The sequence below is a fragment of the Geotrypetes seraphini genome, chromosome 6 (genome assembly GCF_902459505.1).
Source record: "Geotrypetes seraphini chromosome 6, aGeoSer1.1, whole genome shotgun sequence".
Taxonomy (NCBI): Eukaryota; Metazoa; Chordata; class Amphibia; order Gymnophiona; family Dermophiidae; genus Geotrypetes; species Geotrypetes seraphini.
The window spans coordinates 154,199,794-154,221,637 of NC_047089.1; the positions used below are offsets into that span (position 1 = coordinate 154,199,794).

At 45.7% G+C, this 21,844-nt stretch overlaps 1 protein-coding gene across 3 annotated transcripts in view; it reads left to right on the forward strand.

The window, feature by feature from the left end:
* The first annotated feature begins 602 nt into the window (after positions 1 to 602).
* GCC2 (GRIP and coiled-coil domain containing 2) overlaps positions 603 to 21,844 on the forward strand; it is a 200,106-nt gene continuing 178,864 nt past the window's right edge. Inside the window, exons 1-2 of one of the 3 annotated variants that reach the window (XM_033948644.1) lie at positions 603 to 678; positions 10,462 to 10,518. In XM_033948644.1, the coding sequence (XP_033804535.1) occupies positions 10,495 to 10,518 (24 nt within the window). In that variant the 5' untranslated portion in view covers positions 603 to 678; positions 10,462 to 10,494. Of the gene's footprint in view, positions 679 to 992; positions 1,152 to 10,461; positions 10,528 to 21,844 lie in introns of those variants that run through there. The other 2 variants (XM_033948642.1, XM_033948643.1) reach the window with 2 other exon arrangements.

Consider the following 21,844-nt stretch of genomic DNA (forward strand, 5'->3'; position numbering starts at 1 on the left):
CTTCGCCTACCTGGATTTGCTTTTTTTTTCTTCTTACATTGCATCGGGAAGGGTCTGAAGCTCCGCCAGTGAGACAGACCGAGCCCCGACCGCACCCTGCAGCTGCCCGGTTCAGCCGATCCCGGGCTTCGGTGGTTATTGCGACCTCCCCCTCTTGGCCCCCTCCCCGGTACCTGAGCAGCAGCGCTCCGGGATCTTTCTCTCACTCTGCTTACTGCCCCTGGAGACGGTTACCGGGGAAACAGGAGCACCAGTAGCAGCAGCTTGGGCACCGGGAAATAGGGGGCGTTGCCCTGAGTTACTCTGCCCTCTGACCTGCCCTCTCTCTCTCTCCCTCAGCAGGCCGCTTTGAAGAGCAGTGGCAACGGGAGGGAGGAGTCCCTGGAACACCGCCTCCAGCTAGCGCAGGCGCCGTGAGGTGTGACACAGAAGCACACTTCACGTCAGCAGGAATCACGATTTTTGAAAAGCGCATGCGCGCTTAGCCTTTTATTATTATTGATGGGTTTCTACCAGAGCCTTTAATTCAGTAGCATAATTAAATGAAATAACTATTTCAGAAGTTTATAGGGAAGGGTGAGGATGGAGGGGATTCCTCACGGGGACGGGTGGGATTTCTGTCCCCGCGCAACTCTCTAGTATAGACATACTCAATCACAGACTGACGAACAAAAACAGGTAAGGATGGGGGGGGGGAGAGACTCAAAAAATAAATAGGAAAGAGAACAAATAGACTTAAGACAAAAAGGGAGGGAGCCTATCTGTAATAGAATTGTAAGCAGCTCCCGGACAACCCAATGCAGAGAGTTAAGGAGGTCGTAGATAGCCCGAGAGATCAAAGGCGCAATCCGGAAGAAGCAGGCAGTCCATAAAACAACCCTTCAAGCATCTCCCCTTTCCTCTCAAGCCCAAAGCCCCAGTCCAGCCGATCTCGCTCACTCTCAAATCCCCGTGTCCCACCTTTGAGGTCGCTCATAAGCAGCCCCGGAGCTTTACTTCCCCCGGCGCCCCCGCCCTCCTCTGACGCAACTTCCGGCCTTCTTCAGCGTCCCGTTTCCATCGTAATTTCCTGGTTCCGGCAGGAGAGGACGGGACGAGAAGCCGGATAAGGATATCGGTGCTGGCGGACGATCTCAGACATGAGTTTAAAGGTAGGCTTGGGTGGTGGGTTGTGTAGTTTCACGTTGAGGGAAAGGTGCTGGGTCGCAGACGCTCGCGCTCTGGGGCTGGGGAGAGGGGACGGTCCCCCAATGCGTTAGGGCAATCGAATTCGAGAGATTTTGGTGTCTGTTGAGCCTCACTTCCTAAACCAGAGTATGTGTTCTGGTATCCGCAGTGCTGATTTGGAGGAGAAGAAACAGTACTGGGAAGTATGGAGAAAAGTAACTAGAGGAAGTGAACCACTTGACCATTCTGGGGATGGCTTTCCTTATTACAATTCAATGAACCGTTCTTTTTCATTTTATTATTATAACACCGAGTAATCGTACTTGTACAGAACCATACCTGTCTGCCACGGGGCCCATTTCATTCCTCTTGGTGCTGGAGTAGATACTGTACATTGTGATAACTGTTAGTAAATGACTGCCAGAGTAATCTGACAGTAATTTTGAAGGATAATTTTTGGTTTTTGTCTTAAGCCAATAGTTGGTAAATCAACAAGTTTGCCTGATAGATGTTAAAATCTGCTGCTGTTTGGAGTTTGGTTTTTTTTTTCATGAGAATGCAATGGTTTTCTTTCTATGTTCCATCATCAGTTACATAATAAAAACATAAGCAATGCCTCCACTGGGTCAGACCCGAAGTCCATCTTGCCCAGCAGTCCGCTCACGCGGCGGCCCAACAGGTCCAGGACCTGTGCAGTAGCCCTCTATCTATACCCCTCTATCCCTTTTTCCAGCAGGAAATTGTCGAATCCTTTCTTGAACTTCAGTACCGTACTCTGTCCTATTACGCCCTCTGGAAGCGCATTCCAGGTGTCCACCACACACTGGGTAAAGAAAAACTTCCTAGTATTCGTTTTGAATCTGTCTCCTTCCAACTTTTCCGAATGTCCTCTTGTTCTTTTATGTTTTGAAAGTTTGAAAAATCTGTCCCTCTCTACCCTCTCTATGCCCTTCATGATCTTGTAGGTCTCTATCATGTCTCCTCTGAGTCTCCGCTTTTCCAGGGAGAAGAGCCCCAATCTCCCCAATCTTTCAGTGTATGAAAGGTTTTCCATGCCTTTAATCATTCGTGTCGCTCTCCTCTGGACTCTCTCAAGTATTGCCATATCCTTCTTAAGGTACGGTGACCAATACTGAACACAGTACTCCAGGTGCGGGCGCACCATTGCCCGATACAACGGCAGGATGACTTCTCTCGTTCTGGTCGTAATACCCTTCTTAATAATACCCAACATTCTGTTTGCCTTCTTCGCGGCTGCTGCACATTGTGCTGTTGACTTCATTGTTGTGTCCACCAGTACACCCAAATCTCTTTCAAGGTTACTTCCCTCTAATACTAATCCCCCCATTTGGTAGCAATCATAACGTTTTAAGGCCCCCTTTATGAAGCCGCATTTTTTTTTAACGCAGGCTGCTGCAGTAAAAGCTCTGACACTCTTATGAGCATTGGCATTTTTACCGCAGTAACCCATGATTTAAAAAAAACTCTTACACGTCTTGATGAAAGGGGGCCTAAATGAGCAAACTGACAAATCCAGAGGAGGGCGACGAAAATGATAGAAGGCTTGCGCCAGAAGACGTATGAGGAGAGACTGGAAGCCCTGAATATGTATACCCCTAGAGCAGTGGTCTCAAACTCGCGGCCCGGGGACCACATGCGGCCCGCCAGGTACTATTTTGAGGCCCTCAGTATGTTTATCATAATCACAAAAGCAAAATAAAAATTTCTTGATCCTATGTCTCTATCTATAAATTACAATATTATTATTAGGACTTAGCCCAGGGGTGTCCAATGTCGGTCCTCGAGAGCCGCAGTCCAGTCGGGTTTTCAGGATTTCCCCAATGAATATGCATGAGATCTATGTGCATGCACTGCTTTCAATGCATATTCATTGGGGAAATCCTGAAAACCCGACTGGACTGCGGCCCTCGAGGACCGACATTGGACACCCCTGACTTAGCCAAAAGGAAAGATTTATAAACTATAAACCTTGTAACCCATTCTGAGCTACTGGGAGGATGGGATAGAAATTGAATTAAATAAAATAAAGAGTTTTACCTCATGCAAAATTGTCATTTCTTTAATAAGACATTAACTATTTTTTTTCTGAGGCCCTCCAAGTACCTACAAATCCAAAATGTGGCCCTGCAAAGAGTTTGAGTTTGAGACCACTGCCCTAGAGGAAAGGAGGGACAGGGGAGATATGATTCAGACGTTCAAATACTTGAAGGGTATTAACGCAGAACAAAATATTTTCCAGAGAAAGGAAAATATTAAAACCAAAGGACATAATTTGAGGTTGAGGGGTGATAGATTCAAGAGCAATGTTAGGAAATTCTACTTTACGGAGAGGGTGGTGGATGCCTGAAATGCGCACCTGAGAGAGGTGTTGGAGAGGAAAACGGTGACAGAGTCAAAGAAGTGTGGGATGAACACAGAGGATCTAGAATCAGAAAATATTATTAAATATTGAACTAAGGCCAGTACTGGGCAGACTTGCACGGTTTGTGTCTGTCTGTATATGGCCGTTTGGTAGAGAATGGGCTGGGGAGGGCTTCAATGGCTGGGAGGGTGTAGATGGGTGGGAGTTGGTTTTGACGGAAATTTCGGCAGTTGGAACCCAAGCACAGTACCGGGTAGAGCTTTGGATTCTTGCCCAGAAATAGCTAAGAAGGAAAAATTTTAAAAATTTAAATTGAAAAGTTGGGCAGACTGGATGGACCATTCGGGTCTTTATCTGCCGTCATCTACTATGTTACTATGACAAATCCTCATTTTTTCTGTATGTACAAGATTGAAGTCATATTGACACAAGTGCAAAAAAAAATTACAGAATCAAATTTAGATTGTCTGCCCTGGTTTGTATTTGAAATGAAAAATATTTCACTGCCTCCTTTCTGTTTCAGGCTGTTAAGGAATTCCTCACAGAAATTTCCTACCTCTGCCTTAAGAGATTTGTTAAAAAAAACTTCCTTGTTTAAAAAAATATCTTCAGGGATTTTTTTTTAAACTGATTATTTAGTTTATATTGTATTTTATGGAAGGGGGGCATTATTTTCTCTCCTTGATTCTTATATAATCTGCACTAAGCCTTTAGTAATGGACTGTAAATCGAGTTTCTTGATATATAACCCAAGTCAGGAACGTCTCCTTGATTTCTGCACTGAATCTACTTTTTCTTCTTTAATTTTTACCAAAAGTACAAAAACCAGGGAATACTCGATGAAATTATGTAGAAATACTTTTAAAACAAATAGGAGGAATTATTTTTCTACTCAAAGAATAGTTAAACTCTGGAACTCGTTGCCAGAGGATATGGTAACAGCAGCTATTATAGCTGGGTTTAAGAAAGATTTGGACAAGTTTCTGGAGGAAAAGTCCATATAGTCCGATCTCATTATTCATGTATTCTTGATTCACAATTTTGCTTATCCATAGTTGCATACATTGTGACTGCTATTTGCGCCATGTGTTCATGTATTCATGAACCTCTGACCTTAGAGAAAAGCTTTGTTTGCTTTCAATTTCACTTCTCAGTTTTGGCTTTGCTTCCAGAAATGGCCACCAAGTATCAAGAGAGTGAGTTAAAGTCATAAGAGTGAATTAGAAGCATCTGCAGGTACAGCTCCAAAGAGAAAGAATCATGCCATGTGTCTGAGCGACAAAATACGTGTTTTAGACGGGCTTCATTCTAGCAAGTCTGTTTCTGCTGTCAGCCGTGAGTTCAGTGTGAATGAATCCACAATCCAATCTATCCATCAATAAGAGGAAGATATTTGTTGGTCTGTTCGTGATGCTGCATCAGAAAGTTCCAAAACATCTGTAGTTCATGATCAGTCAATGGAAAAGATGGAGAAGGAACTAAATTTATGGATAATGCAAATGATGAATGAGAAAAAAAGCTCAGTGGACAGCATTGTTCTCAGGATGAAAGTCAGAGATATTTACAAACACGACACCTAGGGGCAGGAAAACGTGAAACCCTTTTCTGCAAGTTCAATTTGGTTAGCATGTTTTAAAAAGTGATATGTGCTAAAACATGTAGGCCTTTATGGGGAGGCAGGTTGAGCTGACAGTGAAGCTGCTGAGGAATTTAAAATGTACCTACCTAGTGTAATTGAAGAAAAGGGGTATGTGCCAGAGCAGGTCTTCAATGTGTATGAGGTTTGTTTTACAAGCAGACTAAGAAACGAACATACTGTGGTACCTTGGATTACGAGCATAATCCGTTCCAGGAGCATGCTCGTAATCCAAAATGCTCGTTTATCAAAGCGAGTTTCCCCATAGGAAATAATGGAAACTCGCTTTGATGCGTTCCCCCCCCACCCCCCCGAAAATCGGCATTGCTCCCCTTGAAGACCCCCCTGCGATCCGGCACCCACCCCCCTGCGATCCGGTACCCCCCTCGACGCGATTGGGCATCCCCTCGCCACGATCCGGTACCCCCCCGACATGATTGGGCACCCCCCCTGCCGTTTCTTACCCTCATCTGGGCACCCCAAAGATCGGCCTCCTCGTCTGCTGGACCTTGAGCATCTGCGCATGCTCAAGGCCTGCGAGTTCACAGCTCTTCGAGGGGAGCAATTCTGGTTCTCGGGGGGGGGGGGGTGAACACATCAAAGCGAGTTTCCATTATTTCCTATGGGGAAACTCACTTTGATAAACGAGCATGCTCCTGGAATGGATTATGCTCGTAATCCAAGGTACCACTGTATAATGAAAATGGCAGCAAAAGCCCCAGGATTCAAGGCATTTTTAAGATTACACCACCCTGCTACTGTATGCCAAAGGTAATTTCAAATGCAAGCCTCTTATGGTCTACAGCAGGGGTGGGCAACTCCGGTCCTCGAGGGCCGGAATCCAGTCTGGTTTTCAGGATTTCCCCAATGAATATGCATTGAAAGCAATGCATGCAAATAGATCTCATGCATATTCATTGGGGAAATCCTGAAAACCCGACTGGATTCCCGGAGTTGCCCACCCCTGGTCTACAGAGTCCAAGTTCACTGGAGAAGGCACCGTAAAGCTTGAATGACATCTGCATTATTCTGGGATTGGTTCAACAACTGTTTCATTCCAGAAGTTGAACGTTATCTCTACCATCAAAACCTTGCATTTAAGGCAGGGGTCTCAAAGTTCTTCCTTGAGGGCCACAATCCAGTTGGGTTTTCAGGATTTCCGCAATGAATATCATGAGATCTATTTGCATGCATTGCTTTCAATGCATATTCATTGGGAAAATCCTGAAAACCCGACTGGATTGCGGCCCTCAAGGAGGGACTTTGATATCCCTGATTTAAGGTATTGCTAATTTTGGATAATGCACCAGTACACTGTCAGGAAGACCTAGAAAATGCACACCCTAACACTGAAGTTCTCTTCATGCCTCCTAACACATCCCTCATCTAGCCCCTTGATCAGGGAATAATAAAGGCTTTCAAGAACCACTACACATGAGAGCTGTACAACAAGGTCTGTAAAGCTTTAGAGGTTGACCAGGAAACCATCATGTTTGTTTATTGGAAGACAGTGACAATATGCAATGTAATAGGTATAGCATCACACAGACTACTTTGAACAATAGTTGGAAAAAAGCAGGGCTGTGGAGTTGGTGCATAAAATCTTTGACTCCTTTATTTATATATCTATATAGGTGGTGTACTACATGCAAAGTGTGACTTTTTGGGATTCTGGTTTAATTTATGTATGTTGTTTTTGGTTAGCTATTATGGATTTGGCATTTGTGTTCTGTGTGTTTGACTGAGATATTCTGTTAGGATGATTTTTCTATGCAGCATTTTGTATTAATTTGGCTTGTTCAGTTGTCTCGATAGTGGAGAGGATATTTGTGAGGGAGAGGGTAGGGGAGACAGGGGTTTTGCTGATCCTTGTTCTGTATTTGTGATTTATAAAATCGCGGCATGGGATTCCTTGATCAGCTGAGCCAGCAGGACTCCCCGAAACCACGGCTTCGGGAAGTCCTGCTGGCTCAGCTGATTGAGGGGAAATTCCCCTGCAGACAAAAGACCCCTTTCAACACCCACCCCTGAGATCATTAGGAGGGATGCCCCCCAGGGCTGTGGAGTCAGTCATGGAGTTGGAGACAATTCTGGGTACTGGAGTTGGAGTCGGAGTCATAGGTACCAGAAACTGAGGAGTCGAAGTTGAAGGATTTATCTACCGACTCCACAGCCCTGATGCCCACTCCCTTTCCTCAGAGCGATCTCCATCGACCACTACCCTCTGTCGTCTTCCACTCAACCAGTTCCTGACCCAGCCCATCACTTTGGGGCCCATCCCAAGGACACTTAGTTTATTTATTAGACGTCTGTATGGAGCACCACATCTAGCGTTCTCCCTCTATCCAATTCTGTGGTCACCCAGTCAAAGAAATTGATCAGATTTGTCTGGCAAAACCGGCCTCAAATGAATCTGTTGCCTTGGGTCCTGTAATCCACTGGATTCCAGGAGCTTCACAATTTCTGTTTTAAAAGCATTTCCTGGCGCTTCAGCTGTGAACACAGAACATGAATATATATTTCATTTTCAAATGAAACTGCCACCCAAGCTTTGCATTCTAGGCATTTGTGGTAGTGGTTGCAATCTTCCTCTTAGCCGGCCAGACTCACTTTTGTTCTGTTCTGGAAAAATAGGCTTTTGTTTTAGTATCTGGCAAACTCAGGTATGCAATATAGCTATGATAGAAAAACTCTCATATTCATTGTGAAATAGCTTGTACAAGTTTAACAAAGTGTAGAATTCTTAGTGCCTTAAGGCTTGATATACTGTTTTCTTTTTATAGAATCTCACTGAGCCCTTTGTTTTTTCTTTGTAATATTGAGACACTACAGCCTGGTATATTTGTGTGATCTATAAAACATAGATACTTGTTGTTGAAGTGGCCATTATTGTTTTAAGGTGGATGGTGAAGTTTTTCCAAGTTTTGTAAAGACTTTATATAGCTTCCAAATATATTATGGGGAAATATTTTTTGGCTGGGTTGTTTTTGTTTACTTTATATTACATCAGACTGAATAATCGTAATGAAACAGGATACTGTATGTAAAATTGTCTCTTGTATGTCTGAAGTTGTATTGCAATTTATTATATTCTGCGCTCTGTAAACTGGTTGGGGTTTATCCAAGAAATGGCGAGTGAGTGAGTAAGCAAAGTGTTTTTAGGAAAGACAGGGTTTAACTCTGGAAACTGGTTACTGTGAAATTTTAGTTTCAGTATGAAATCTCCTTTCTTTTGCTCACTGTTAGACCATATACTCCTTTGTGCATTCATTGTTCATCACATTTTAGTAATAAACCTTTTAGTCTAGTAATGTCTGAGACTGAGTAGGATCCAAGGTAAGTACACACTATAGGATGTCAGTGTTTTTGAAGTTAAAGGCCTATGGATATTTTCTTTCTGGGAATATAAGAACCTTAAGTTGTAGTGGGATCATAGTGCACCTAGAAGATTTGCTTGTGAGTTAGGAATTGGTCTGAGCAGTTGGTGGGAGTTGGTCAGAGCAGGAGAACATGCACAAGTGAAGATGAGGCATGCACAATGCTAGATGAGGCTCTCGGGGGCTGTTGCAGGAAATTATTGTGCTGTAGTACAGCAGTTTGCTCAGTTTTCCTGCAATAGTCTTACTCTTGATTCAGAAAGAATTCTACTGTAGGAAAATCTCAAGTAAAACCATCGCGCTTAAAGGATAGCATAGTGTGCATGCAAAGAACTGAACAAAAAAATTGCTCTAAAAATTTGTAACAAAAAAACCAAATACCAACTACTAGGACTGCTGCCACTTTCCAACACTGAAGGCACATAAGCAGTAGGGGAGGGTAAAAATAGGGATTCTGAGGGATATCGGGGATCCACGTGAACCTCCCAGTGTATCTTTTTCTAGAGAAAGGGAAGAGGGTAGAGGGTGCAAAGGGTCACTTGGGCCACCATGGAAGATCTTTGGGGTAAGGTATTTAGGGGTACAGGGGCTGCAGTCCACCAGGGATATTGTGGTTCGGGAATGTTAGGGGAGAAGTGCAGTGGGGAATGTTGGGTCTGTGTTGGTGTCAAAACTCATCTCTTCAAAAAACACTTCCCATCATCATAACCTCACAAAAGTATTAGAAAATGCTCTCATGATCACCTCCACCAGCAACACCCGGACAGTATTATCTCTATTCGTCTAAACAACCTATCACTATCTACTACCTGCTATCAATTTCTCCTGGAAAAGTCCAGACTAATAATTGTAACTGGATACCTTCTTGATTACATGTACTGCAATGCTACTGGAAACGTCCAGTCTTCTAACTTGTAATCCGCTTAGAACCGCAAGGCACAAGCGGAATAGAAATCACTAATGTAATGTAATGTAAATGGAGGTCTTGCTTAAGGCCTCCTGTTGACACTAGCACTAGTCTGTGTGTGTGCATATACATCTTTGCAATCTCCCATGCTAGCTTAAATATTTTTCACTCAGCCTACTTGCATGCTATTTTTTTGGGTTACTGCATTGAGGAATAAAATTTGGTGAGCTCTGTATTATGCGTTAGTTAGTGTATGACTTTAATGCAAGGTTTCTGCATTGGCCCCTCAGTTTGCCAAGCACTCAACTTATGGTGAGCACTAGGAAGTGCAGCAAGTGCGTTACTTGATGGTAACTTATAAGTGAAAACGACAGAGACACAATAAAAAAAAATAGCCTTAAGATGAGCAAGTATAATGCAACTGGCTTTTCCATGCACACATCACAAAAAACATCTGAAATGAAAGGTGGTAGATACATCATCATTTCTAGATGCAATTGGAGATGCCTTTAATGAGAATGTTACTTTGCAAGCATTTAGGTCAGAAATAACTACTTGCTTCATAATCCTTTGGCCCAAAATTGCACCCATTTATAGTTTGAGAAAACAATATTGCCACTAGACTCTACTTTTTATTAGATTTTGTTAGCTTCCAATAGGGACCTGGTGCTTATTCAAATTGTACACCTTTATCCTTATGGACTAACCCTGTCTTATTTGAATCATTTTAAAGTTTTTATACCATTTGTTATATCATATCAGAAATGCATCCTTAGCAGCACCTGCTTGTATGAGGTCCAGAGGAGCCAACTTTTCAAAATTATTGGGGGTGCTAAACCCAATGAAATTACCTCTCCCTGGACATAGTTGAAGAATACGTTCAATATTGGGGGTGCTCAAGCACCCCCAGCACCCCCAGAGTTGGCTCCTATGATGAGATTAACTCAGAAAATGAGTTTAATGTACTGTATTCCCTTTTTTTCTGCTGCAGGATACTGATCAGGATACAGTTGCTTCCCCCTCCATGCCAGGAATGGGCAAGTCAAAGGTAAGAAAGGTACACTAAATATACCTTGCTAGTGGTGAGGGGAATGCATGTAGTTTGGGTCGCCCCCCCCCTCCCCCACATTCTTGTTTAGTAAAATTCAATGGTTGTGCTTAACTCAGAATCAAGTTAGAGGTGATAGGCTCAGGAGTAATATAAGGAAATACTTTTTTACAGAAAGGGTGGTAGAAGTGTGAAACAGTCTCTCGGAGGAAGTGGTGGAGTCGGAGACTGTGGCTGAATTCAAGAAGGTGTGGGATAGGCACATGGGATCCCTTAGATAGAGGAAGAGTTAATGGCTACTGTGGCTGAGCAGACAAATGGGCCATTTGGCCTTTATATGCCATCATGTTTCTAAGGCTAGCTCAGTAACAGTGCTATGCATTGCAATATAGAAGGCCTTGATTCAGTTCCTGGGTGAGTTTTTCTGCTTCTAGGACTCTCTGAGGCTGAGGTACTGCAGATTTATAGGGCTTGGGGTACAGGAACTTCCAGATGTAGGGCTCACTTTTGTTGGGTTCTGGAAAGAGCTACAGTTTACTTCTTATTATGGACTTGCAATGGCTGGGCTGAGTCTGTGATATAAGGAAAACAGGGAAATACTTTTAAAACCGGAAGGAGGAAATATTTTTCACTCAAAGAATAGTTAAGCTCTGAAACTTGTTGGCAGTGGATGTAGTAACATTAGTTAACGTAGCTGGGCTTAAGAAAGTTTGGGCAAGTTCATGGAGGAAAAGTTCATAGTCTGCTATTCAGACAGACATGAAGAAGTCATTGCTTGCCCTGGGATCGGTAGCATGGAATGGTTGCTACTATTTGAGTTTCTGACAGGTACTTGTGACCTAGATTAGCCACTCTGGAAACAGGATACTGGGCTAGATGGGCCATTGGTCCAACCCAGTATAGCTATTCTTATGTTATCCCAGGACAAGCAGGCAGCATATTCCCACACATGGGTGCTTGAAGATCTCGATCTTTCGAGTGCTGTAGCGCGCGTGCGCGTGTGCCTTCCCGCCCGAACTAGGGGGCGCATCTCCTGTGAGGATCCTCAGTTCGTTTAATTCCGCGGAGACAAGAAGACACATTTTTCTTCATCTCTGCAGCAATTTGCCTTCTCTTCACCGCGGCTGTTTCTTTTTTTCGGATAAGTTCAGTCGCTGTGCTCTTCTATTTCGTTTCTTTTTTCCTTATTAAAAAAAAAAAACCAAAACAAATTTTTTGTTTCTTTTCTTTCTTGTTCGGCCGGTGAGCCTTGGGCCTAGGCCCAATTGCTCTTTCCGATCGACACAGACTTTATTTTTTCTATGTCCCGGCCCCTTACCGGGTTTAAACGTTGTCGTCAGTGCAATCGTGTGATTTCGGTCACCGATCCCCACTACCGCTGTCTTCAGTGCCTGGGTCCGACCCATTCCCCTGAAGATTGTCATCGTTGTTTCACTCTCACTCCACGGGCCTTTCGACGCCGGTGCGCCCAATTTTTTCAACTTTTTGGAGACATGGAGCAATCTTCGGATCCGGCTTCGACCGCAGCGGCTGCCCCGGTCTCGAAGGCTTCAACTCCGACAACATCGACGCCCACGGTCTCGAAGGCTTCGACCCTGGTTCCGGCTGGAGCTTCGGTCTCGAAGGCCTCGACCTTGCCTCCTTCGGTGCCCTTGAGGACAGTGCCATCAGTGAAATCTTCCATAGGGGGTAAGTCTCCTGGTTCTATTTCAGTTGCCGTACCTAAGAAGCCACCAGAGTCCTCTTCACGCCCATCTTCCAAGCGTACCTCTTTGGAGCGTACTGCTGCACCTATGAGATCAGAACCTTCTGTCTCGGTGCCGATGCTGGAGGACATGCTAAAATCTATCTTGACCACTCAGATTTCCTCATTGGTGGCTCAATTGGTCCCGTCCTCGACCTTGCCTCGGGTGGATCAGCCTGTCACCCATCCAGAGCTTCCAGTGTCTCGAGGCCGATCCCGGACTCCGAAGCGAACACCTTCCTCGGATTCTTCTCCGGATTCACCTCCTCCGAAGCCTCGGTCGAAGCATTCGAGGCATCTTGCTTCCAAGCTTCGAAGGGAGTCTTCTGCTTTCGATACCAAGACTTCTCTGCCTCGTTCTTCGAAATCGAAGCAAGGATCTCGACACCACCGAGCAATGACTCGAAGTCCTTCTCGACCGAAGACTCCACCATCGAAGACCACTCGTCGAGACACTTCTCCTCAGACTTCGACCCATTCGGTACCACATACACCTGGTACTTCTCCATCTAGGAGTCTTAAGAGAAAACATTCTCTTACTCCACCATACAGTACAGCTTCTTCTGTAACTCTACGTCTTGAATCAGAACCACTATCACCATATTCCAGAGAGGCTTCTCCTTCATACTCAGCACTTCCTAAATCTCGCAGTGTGTCTCCTGAGGAAGCATCTGATTCCAAATCCATTTCATTTGCCAAATTTATCTTTGATATGGGACAAGCTCTCAAACTAGATCTTCATTCTGATTCTAAATATACTCCTGAATATTTAGCAGATATGGAGCTTCCTCATCCACCTAAAGAGTCACTACGTTTACCAATGACTCCTGTTCTCAAACAAACCTTTGTTCGTAACATGGAGACTCCTTATTCCATCACTGCCATTCCATCTAAATTGGAATCCCGTTATCGAACAGTTCCATGTAAAGGTTATGAAAAGTCTCAACTGTCTCATCAATCCCTGGTAGTGGAATCATCTTTGAAGAAAGCACATCCTTCTAAAATCTACGCTTCAGTTCCTCCAGGCAGAGAAGGTCGTACCATGGATAAGTTTGGTCGCCGTTTATACCAGAACTCTATGATGGCAAATAGAGTTCTTAATTATAGCTACATATTTACATCTTACTTCAACCACTTTCTGAAGATATTACCAACTTTTTACCCGGATATCTCCACAACTCATCTTTCTGAATTCAAACTCATTCTCAAGACTCTTCCTCAATTAAGACTCTTCATGTTACAAGCTTCCTATGATGCCTTTGAACTCTTCTCGTGTCTCTGCCTTTGCTGTAGCCATGCGTCATTTGGCATGGTTACGCATTGTTGATATGGATCCCAATCTTCAAGATCGATTGGCGAATCTACCTTGTCAGGGGAACGAACTGTTTGATGATTCTATTGAAGCAGCTACTAAGCGTCTTTTAGAACATGAACGCTCTTTTGCTTCCCTCATCCGACCAAAACCTAAACCTACACCAACTAGAGGTTTTAAACAAACTCCACGTCATTATCCTCAGAAAACGACTCCTGCTTTTTCCAGACCTCCTCCTCGTCGTACTCCGCAACAACAGCGTCAGCAAAAGTCTCAGACTCCCGCTGCCACCAAACCAGCTCAGTCTTTTTGACAGTCTCAGCCTGAGCATTCCAATTTCTCTGTTTCCAAATTCTCCCCTCCCCATAGAGGGTCGCCTTTCCCAGTTTTATCACCAGTGGGAGCTCATTACATTAGATCTTTGGGTGCTTACCATCCTACGAGAGGGATACTCTCTTCGGTTCCTCCAGGTGCCTCCAGATCGCCATCCAAGAGAGTATCCTTCCAATCAGTCGCACCTTCCCCTTCTTCTTCAAGAAGCTCAGGCTCTTCTTCGTCTTCGAGCTGTAGAGGAAATTCCTCTCACTCAACGGAACTTGGGATTCTACTCCCGTTATTTCCTAGTTCCAAAGAAGACGGGGGGATTTGCGACATATCCTGGATCTCAGAGCTCTCAACAAATACCTTGTCAAAGAGAAATTTCGAATGCTCACTCTGCCGACTTTATATTCACTAATGGATCACGGGGATTGGATGTGTTCCCTCGATCTCAAAGAGGCGTATACTCATATCCCTATTCATCCAGCATTTCGCAAGTACCTCAGATTTCAAGTAGGAAGCCTTCATCTGCAGTACCGAGTTCTCCCCTTCGGGCTGGCTTCTTCTCCCAGAGTTTTCACAAAATGTCTGGTGGTGGTGGCTGCAGCTCTTCGCAACCAGGGTCTCCAAGTATTTCCATACCTCGACGACAGGCTCATCAAAGCTCCCTCTTTTTCAGGGGTTATTGCTGCGACCCAACAGACTATTCTTTTTCTTCAAAGTTTGGGTTTTCACATAAACTTTCCCAAATCTCAGTTGACTCCCTCTCTGTCTCTCCAGTTCATAGGAGCAACTCTGGACACTATCAATCTGAGAGCCTACCTTCCACAACCACGTCAGACCGCACTTCTTCAGATTTCCCATCAAGTCTTCCACCTTCCATCCGTTCCAGCACGAAAGATGATGGTTCTGCTCAGTCACATGGCTTCTACAATTCATGTGATTCCTTTTGCCAGACTTCACCTTCGTATTCCTCAATGGACACTGGCATCCCAATGGCAGCAAACCGTAGATCCGCCATCTCGACTGATTTCCATAACTCCTTCATTGCGCAAGTCTCTACGTTGGTGGATGCTCTCTTTGAATCTTTCAAGAGGCTTGCTGTTCCACCCTCTTCCTCATCAGAAAGTCCTCACAACCGACTCGTCAACGTACGCATGGGGAGCTCATGTGGACGGTCTCCGCACTCAGGGTCTATGGACTCCAGCAGACCGTCGGTGTCATATCAATCTGTTGGAACTCAGAGCGATATTCTATGCTCTCAAAGCTTTTCAACATCTCCTTCACGACACGGTGATTCTTGTACGTACAGACAACCAGGTAGCCATGTATTATGTCAACAAACAAGGAGGGACGGGATCTCATTCCCTATGTCAAGAAGCTCTGAAATTGTGGCATTGGGCAATTCTTCACAACCTCTACCTCAGAGCTGTTTACATTCAAGGTCAGCACAATTATTTGGCGGACAAATTGAGTCATCTTCTACAGCCTCACGAATGGATGCTCAATTCTCCTACTCTTCGCCAAATCTTTGCTCGTTGGGGAACTCTGCAGATAGATCTGTTTGCATCACCTCTCAACTTCAAACTGCCTCAATTTTGCTCCCGCATTTACGCTCCTCAATGTCTCGAAGCGGATGCGTTTCTACTGGATTGGAGGAATCCGTTCCTTTATGCCTTTCCTCCGTTTCCTCTGATTCTCAGGACTCTAGTCAAACTGAAGTCAGAACATGCCACCATGATTCTGATAGCTCCTCGATGGCCCAGGCAACCTTGGTTCTCCCTTCTACTTCAACTCAGCACCAGGGAGCCTCTACTTCTGCCAATATTTCCTTCTCTACTCACGCAGAGTCAAGGATCCTTGCTTCATCCCAATCTGCAATCTCTACACTTAACAGCTTGGTACCTTTCTGCATAACAGACTTTTCTCAATTTTCTCAGTCTGTTCAAGATATATTACTTGCTTCCAGAAAGCCATCCACTAGACAATGTTATGGTCAGAAGTGGACTAGATTTTCTGCTTGGTGTTCTACACGTCAGTTGCAACCCATATCGTCCTCCTTAGCATCAGTTCTGGACTACTTGCTTCATTTGTCACATTCTGGACTTCAAACTACATCTATTCAAGTCCATCTTAGTGCTATAGCTGCTTTTCATCAGCCTCTGGATGGAAAACCTCTTTCTGCACATCCTATAGTTTCTCGCTTCATGAAAGGACTTCTGAATCTCCATCCACCGCTTAAACCACCTCCATTGGTTTGGGATCTCAATATTGTTCTGGCTCAACTGATGAAACCTCCTTTTGAATCGCTTGACAAAGCTCACCTCAAGTATCTTATTTGGAAAGCTGTGTTCCTCATCGCCCTCACATCTGCTCGAAGAGTCAGTGAGTTACAAGCTTTGGTTGCGGATCCACCCTTCACAGTTTTTCACCATGACAAAGTGGTCCTCCGTACTCATCCTAAATTCTTACCTAAAGTTGTTTCAGAATTTCACATCAATCAGTCTATTGTCCTACCTGTGTTTTTTCCAAAACCTCATTCTCATCCTGGAGAAGCGGCCCTTCATACCTTGGACTGTAAACGTGCCTTGGCTTTCTACCTCCAACGCACTCAACTTCACAGAACATCTCCTCAACTTTTCATCTCCTTTGATCCGAACAGGTTGGGACATCCTATCTCAAAGCGCACCATCTCCAACTGGATGGCTGCTTGCATTTCTTTCTGCTATATTCAGGCTGGTCTTCCTCTGCAAGGTCGAGTGACAGGCCACAAAGTTAGAGCTATGGCAGCTTCTGTAGCTTTCCTCCGATCAACACCTATTGAGGAAATCTGTAAGGCTGCCACTTGGTCCTCGGTTCATACTTTCACCTCTCATTACTGTCTGGATACTTTATCCAGGAGGGATGGCCATTTCGGCCAATCTGTTTTGCAAAATCTTTTTTCGTAAATTGCCAACTTCCCTCCATCCCTTTTTACTTAGCTAGAAGTCACCCATGTGTGGGGAATATGCTGCCTGCTTGTCCTGGGATAAAGCACAGTTACTTACCGTAACAGTTGTTATCGAGGGACAGCAGGCAGATATTCCCACAACCCTCCCACCTCCCCTGGTTGGCTTCTTGGCTAGGTATCTGAACTGAGGATCCTCACAGGAGATGCGCCCCCTAGTTCGGGCGGGAAGGCACACGCGCACGCGCGCTACAGCACTCGAAAGATAGAGATCTTCAAGCAAGTTTGCTTTCGAGGCTGTCCGCTGCGGGGCTCCGTCGGTGACGTCACCCATGTGTGGGAATATCTGCCTGCTGTCCCTGGATAACAACTGTTACGTTAAGTAACTGTGCTTTCTTAACCCATGATGTGGTAGCCTAAAAGAGGCCAGTTCTGATTGAGCTGGAAGTCAGAAGTAACAAGCAAAAGCTGTAGGAGCAAATAAAATTTTATGTAAAAAAATTTTATTAAGTAATTATAGCTTGTACTTCTATTTGTTCATTTGATATAACTTTTAGATAAGTAAATTGAGAAGATAAGGTGTCCAATTAATGATCAGATGCTTTGTATTTTTAAGTATACAGTACCATATATGCTATGGAACCCATGTATTGTACAAAGAGCTGAAGTAGTAGGGCCTAAAAGCTGACTTTTAGAGATAAATTCTATATATGGCACCAAACATTAGGCGTAATGTCCACACCAAATTTTCAGCACGGAAAAGCATTCTAACAGATGCAAGGCACTGAAACAGGGCAGAAACAACAGATCCTTGCAAAAACCCATGTATAGAATAGTGTCTAAGTGATTCTACATGGATCTGCAAAGGGTGTGTGGCCATGGGATGGGCATGCACAGGTTGGGTATGCTTTAAAATGCACATAGTGTTACAGAATTCAGGGGATCTGTGCTGAACTTGCACACTGGGATTTGCACCTGGTTTCAGTTGGTGTAACTCCTCACACCCAAAGATGAGTGTGAATCCTTATGCTATGCACTACAGTACTTCCCCCAAGATTTGCGGGGGTTCCGTTCCAGGAACCCCTGCGAATCTTGAAAAACGGTGAATATGGTTTTTGCCGGGGGAGACAGGAAAGGGTGGCAGGAGAGAGCAGCCGGAGCGCCGGCGAGTGAAGGAAATCACGCGTGGTATGCTCCGACCGCCTCTTCCTGCACTAAAGTCGGTCCTCACCAACCAGGAGTTGCGTGTCAAAGTTGTAGGTTATAGTGGGTAAAGGTATCTGACAGCAGCAGGGTTCCAATTGCTGACGTTGTCATCTAAGCTCCCATTGATATTCTTCCAGCCCCTCCTGCACCAAATCACCAAATATGGAATACAAACCATACAAGTCTGTCCAATACTGGACTTACTTCTTTAATTTATTCCATTTGTTTTTTAATTAGAGATCCTCTGTGTTTATCCCACAGTTTTTTAAATTCCACTACCTCCCCTTGGGAGGGGATTCTAGGCATCCACCACTCTCTCCGAGAAAAAGAATTTCCTAAATCTTCCTGCAACCTCCAAGTAATGCCCTCTAGTTTTACCATGTTCCCTTCTCTGGAAAATATATATATATTTTTAATTATTATTTATTTATGCGTTTTAAAGTACAAACACAAGAATCCTCTTGTTACAGTAAATCAGAGAAATAATAAGAAACAAAATACATATATTGCAAAATAAACATTAAGCCAGTAAATAGTACAACCTTCAAAGTAAATATGTTTGAAGAAATATCATATATAACTCTTCCTTAGACCACCATAATTTACTCTTTAGGGGACAAGTAGAAATGACAAGGAGATCACAAACAAAGTTAATTACCGTATTTTCGCGGATATAACGCGCGCGTTATACGCGTTTTTACCTACCGCGCATACCCCTCGCGCGTTATATGCCTGAGCGCGGTATACAAAAGTTTTTTAACATAGTTCCCACCCCGCCCGACGCCCGATTCACCCCCCAGCAGGACCGCTCGCACCCCCACCCCGAACGACCGCTCGCACGCGCTCCCACCCGCACCCGCATCCACGATCGGAGCAAGAGGGAGCCCAAGCCCTCTTGCCCGGCCGACTCCCCGACGTCCGATACATCCCCCCCCGGGAGGACCACTCGCACCCCCACCCCGAAGGACCGCCGACTTCCCGACAATATCGGGCCAGAAGGGAGCCCAAATCCTCCTGGCCACGGCGACCCCCTAACCCCACCCCGCACTACATTACGGGCAGGAGGGATCCCAGGCCCTCCTGCCCTCGACGCAAACCCCCCTCCCCCCCCAACGACCGCCCCCCCCAAGAACCTCCGACCGCCCCCCCAGCCGACCCGCGACCCCCCTGGCCGACCACCACGACCCCCCCACCCCCCTTCCCTGTACCTTTGGTAGTTGGCCGGACAGACGGGAGCCAAACCCGCCTGTCCGGCAGGCAGCCAACGAAGGAATGAGGCCGGATTGGCCCATCCGTCCTAAAGCTCCGCCTACTGGTGGGGCCTAAGGCGCGTGGGCCAATCAGAATAGGCCCTGGAGCCTTAGGTCCCACCTGGGGGCGCTGCCTGAGGCACATGGTCGGGTTGGGCCCATGTGCCTCAGGCCGCGCCCCCAGGTGGGACCTAAGGCTCCAGGGCCTATTCTGATTGGCCCATGCGCCTTAGGCCCCACCAGTAGGCGGAGCTTTAGGACGGATGGGCCAATCCGGCCTCATTCCTTCGTTGGCTGCCTGCCGGACAGGCGGGTTTGGCTCCCGTCTGTCCGGCCAACTACCAAAGGTACGGGGAAGGGGGGTGGGGGGGTCGTGAGGGTCGGCCAGGGGGGTCGCGGGTCGGCTGGGGGGGCGGTCGGAGGTTCTTGGGGGGGGCGGTCGTTGGGGGGGGAGGGGGGTTTGCGTCGAGGGCAGGAGGGCCTGGGATCCCTCCTGCCCGTAATGTAGTGCGGGGTGGGGTTAGGGGGTCGCCGTGGCCAGGAGGGTTTGGGCTCCCTTCTGGCCCAACTACACAAAGGTACAGGGAAGGCGGGTGGGGGTGTCGTGGGGGTCGGCCAGGGGGGGCGCGGGTCGGCTGGGGGACGGGCGGAGGTTCTTGGGGGGGGGCGGTCGTTGGGGGGAGGGGGTTTGCGTCGAGGGCAGGAGGGCCTGGGATCCCTCCTGCCCGTAATGTAGTGCGGGGTGGGGTTAGGGGGTCGCCGTGGCCAGGAGGGTTTGGGCTCCCTCCTGGCCCGATATTGTTGGGGAGTCGGCGGTCCTTCGGGGTGGGGGTGCGAGTGGTCCTGCCGGGGGGGGGGATGTATCGGACGTCGGGGGGGGGGCATCAGGCTTTCAGGATGGGGACAGACCTTCAAGGGGGGACAGGACTTCAAGGGGGGACAGTGCACGGAAAGTCAGGGGGGGTGAACGGAGAGTCGGGACAGCGCACGGAAAGTCAGGGCAGTGCACGGAAGTCAGGGGGGGTGAACGGAGAGTCGGGACAGCGCACGGAAAGTCAGGGCGGGCGAAAGGAGCGTCGGGCATCATGCGCGGTATACCCGTGAGCGCGGTATACAAAAGTTTTTGTACATATCATCGTGATTTCTGCGCGCTATACCCGTGTGCGCGTTTTACACGGGTGCGCGTTATATCCGCGAAAATACGGTAATCAACTTAAGAAACAGGCTTAACGTGGTTTAAATTATTTTCCTTGCAGCCCCTTAGGTAAACTTTTTTTGAATCTAGAAAACTGCGGAGCTGTTCTGGAACAAAATATACATATTTAATTCCAGCATATTTAATCAAACATTTGCAGGGATAACTTAGAAGAAAAGTGGCTCCCATTTTTATTGTTTCTTCCCTCATAGTCAGAAACAACTTCCTCCGTTTTTGAGTGGATTTAGTAACATCAGGAAATATCCAGATTTTTTCTCCCAAAAATAAACTTTGGGAGAAACGGAAAAAGGTTCTCATAATCATGTTTAAATCCTGCTCAAAAACCAATGATACTATCATGGTGCCACAATATTGAATTTCTACCTGGGAGTTTCCAAAAATTCCAGTTATATTATTTAAATCTAGTTCTTGTGATTTATCCAATTGCTTATCTACAGGATTTTCAAAATTTTCTAATATTTTTATTGGAAGATAATAAATCCTGTTTACTGGTGGTATCATTTCAGAATAAATTTTTAACATTTCCATTAGATATCTTTTAAAGGTATCAATAGGTGTAGTCAGAGTCAATTTAAGAAAATTAAGTACTCGTAAGTTCAACCTGCAATTAAAGTTTTCCAATTGCTCAATTTTCCGTTGAAGCAAAAGTTTATCTTTAACCATAGTAGTAGAAAGAGTTTGTAGAGAAGAAATATCTTTCTTAACTTGTTCAAATTTAGTATTAGTTTCAAGTTGAAATTTTTGTACCGATGTGGATAAATCATCCAATTTACTCACTTCATCTGATTTTGTCACTGCGGTTTCCAGTAAATGTTTCTAAAGTTACTGCCCGAGGAGCCGAATCCCTCTGCTCCTTCTAATGTTACCTCAGCATCCTGGTGTGCACGGGAACCCCCTTGGCGTGGTAACACTGGGCTCATCTCAACCTCGGCACTCTCACGTCCCGCGCCGTCCTGCGCTGGATTCGGCAGTGATAGAACTGCAGGGAGGAAGACAAAGATATTTCAAGGCTCTGGCGTCTCCTTCCGATGAAGCTACAGCGGGCAAAGTCCCCCTCCCTGTAATAACTGGTGAGCTTGTCAGAAATCGGTCCATTGACAATTGCCCAGCATAGAGGGGTCCATCCGGAGAACGTCCTTGTGTTTAGTATGGGGCATATTCAAAATTCTCTTGGGGGGAAAAAAGTATTTCCAGCAGCAAACAGCAAGGTAAGATTGAGATCCGATTCTGACTGCTCACGCCACCGCCATCTTGTTCCCTCTGAGCTTTGGAAAATATTTTGTTCTATATTAATACCTCAAGAGACTAGTGGCATCTTTGAGACTATCATTTA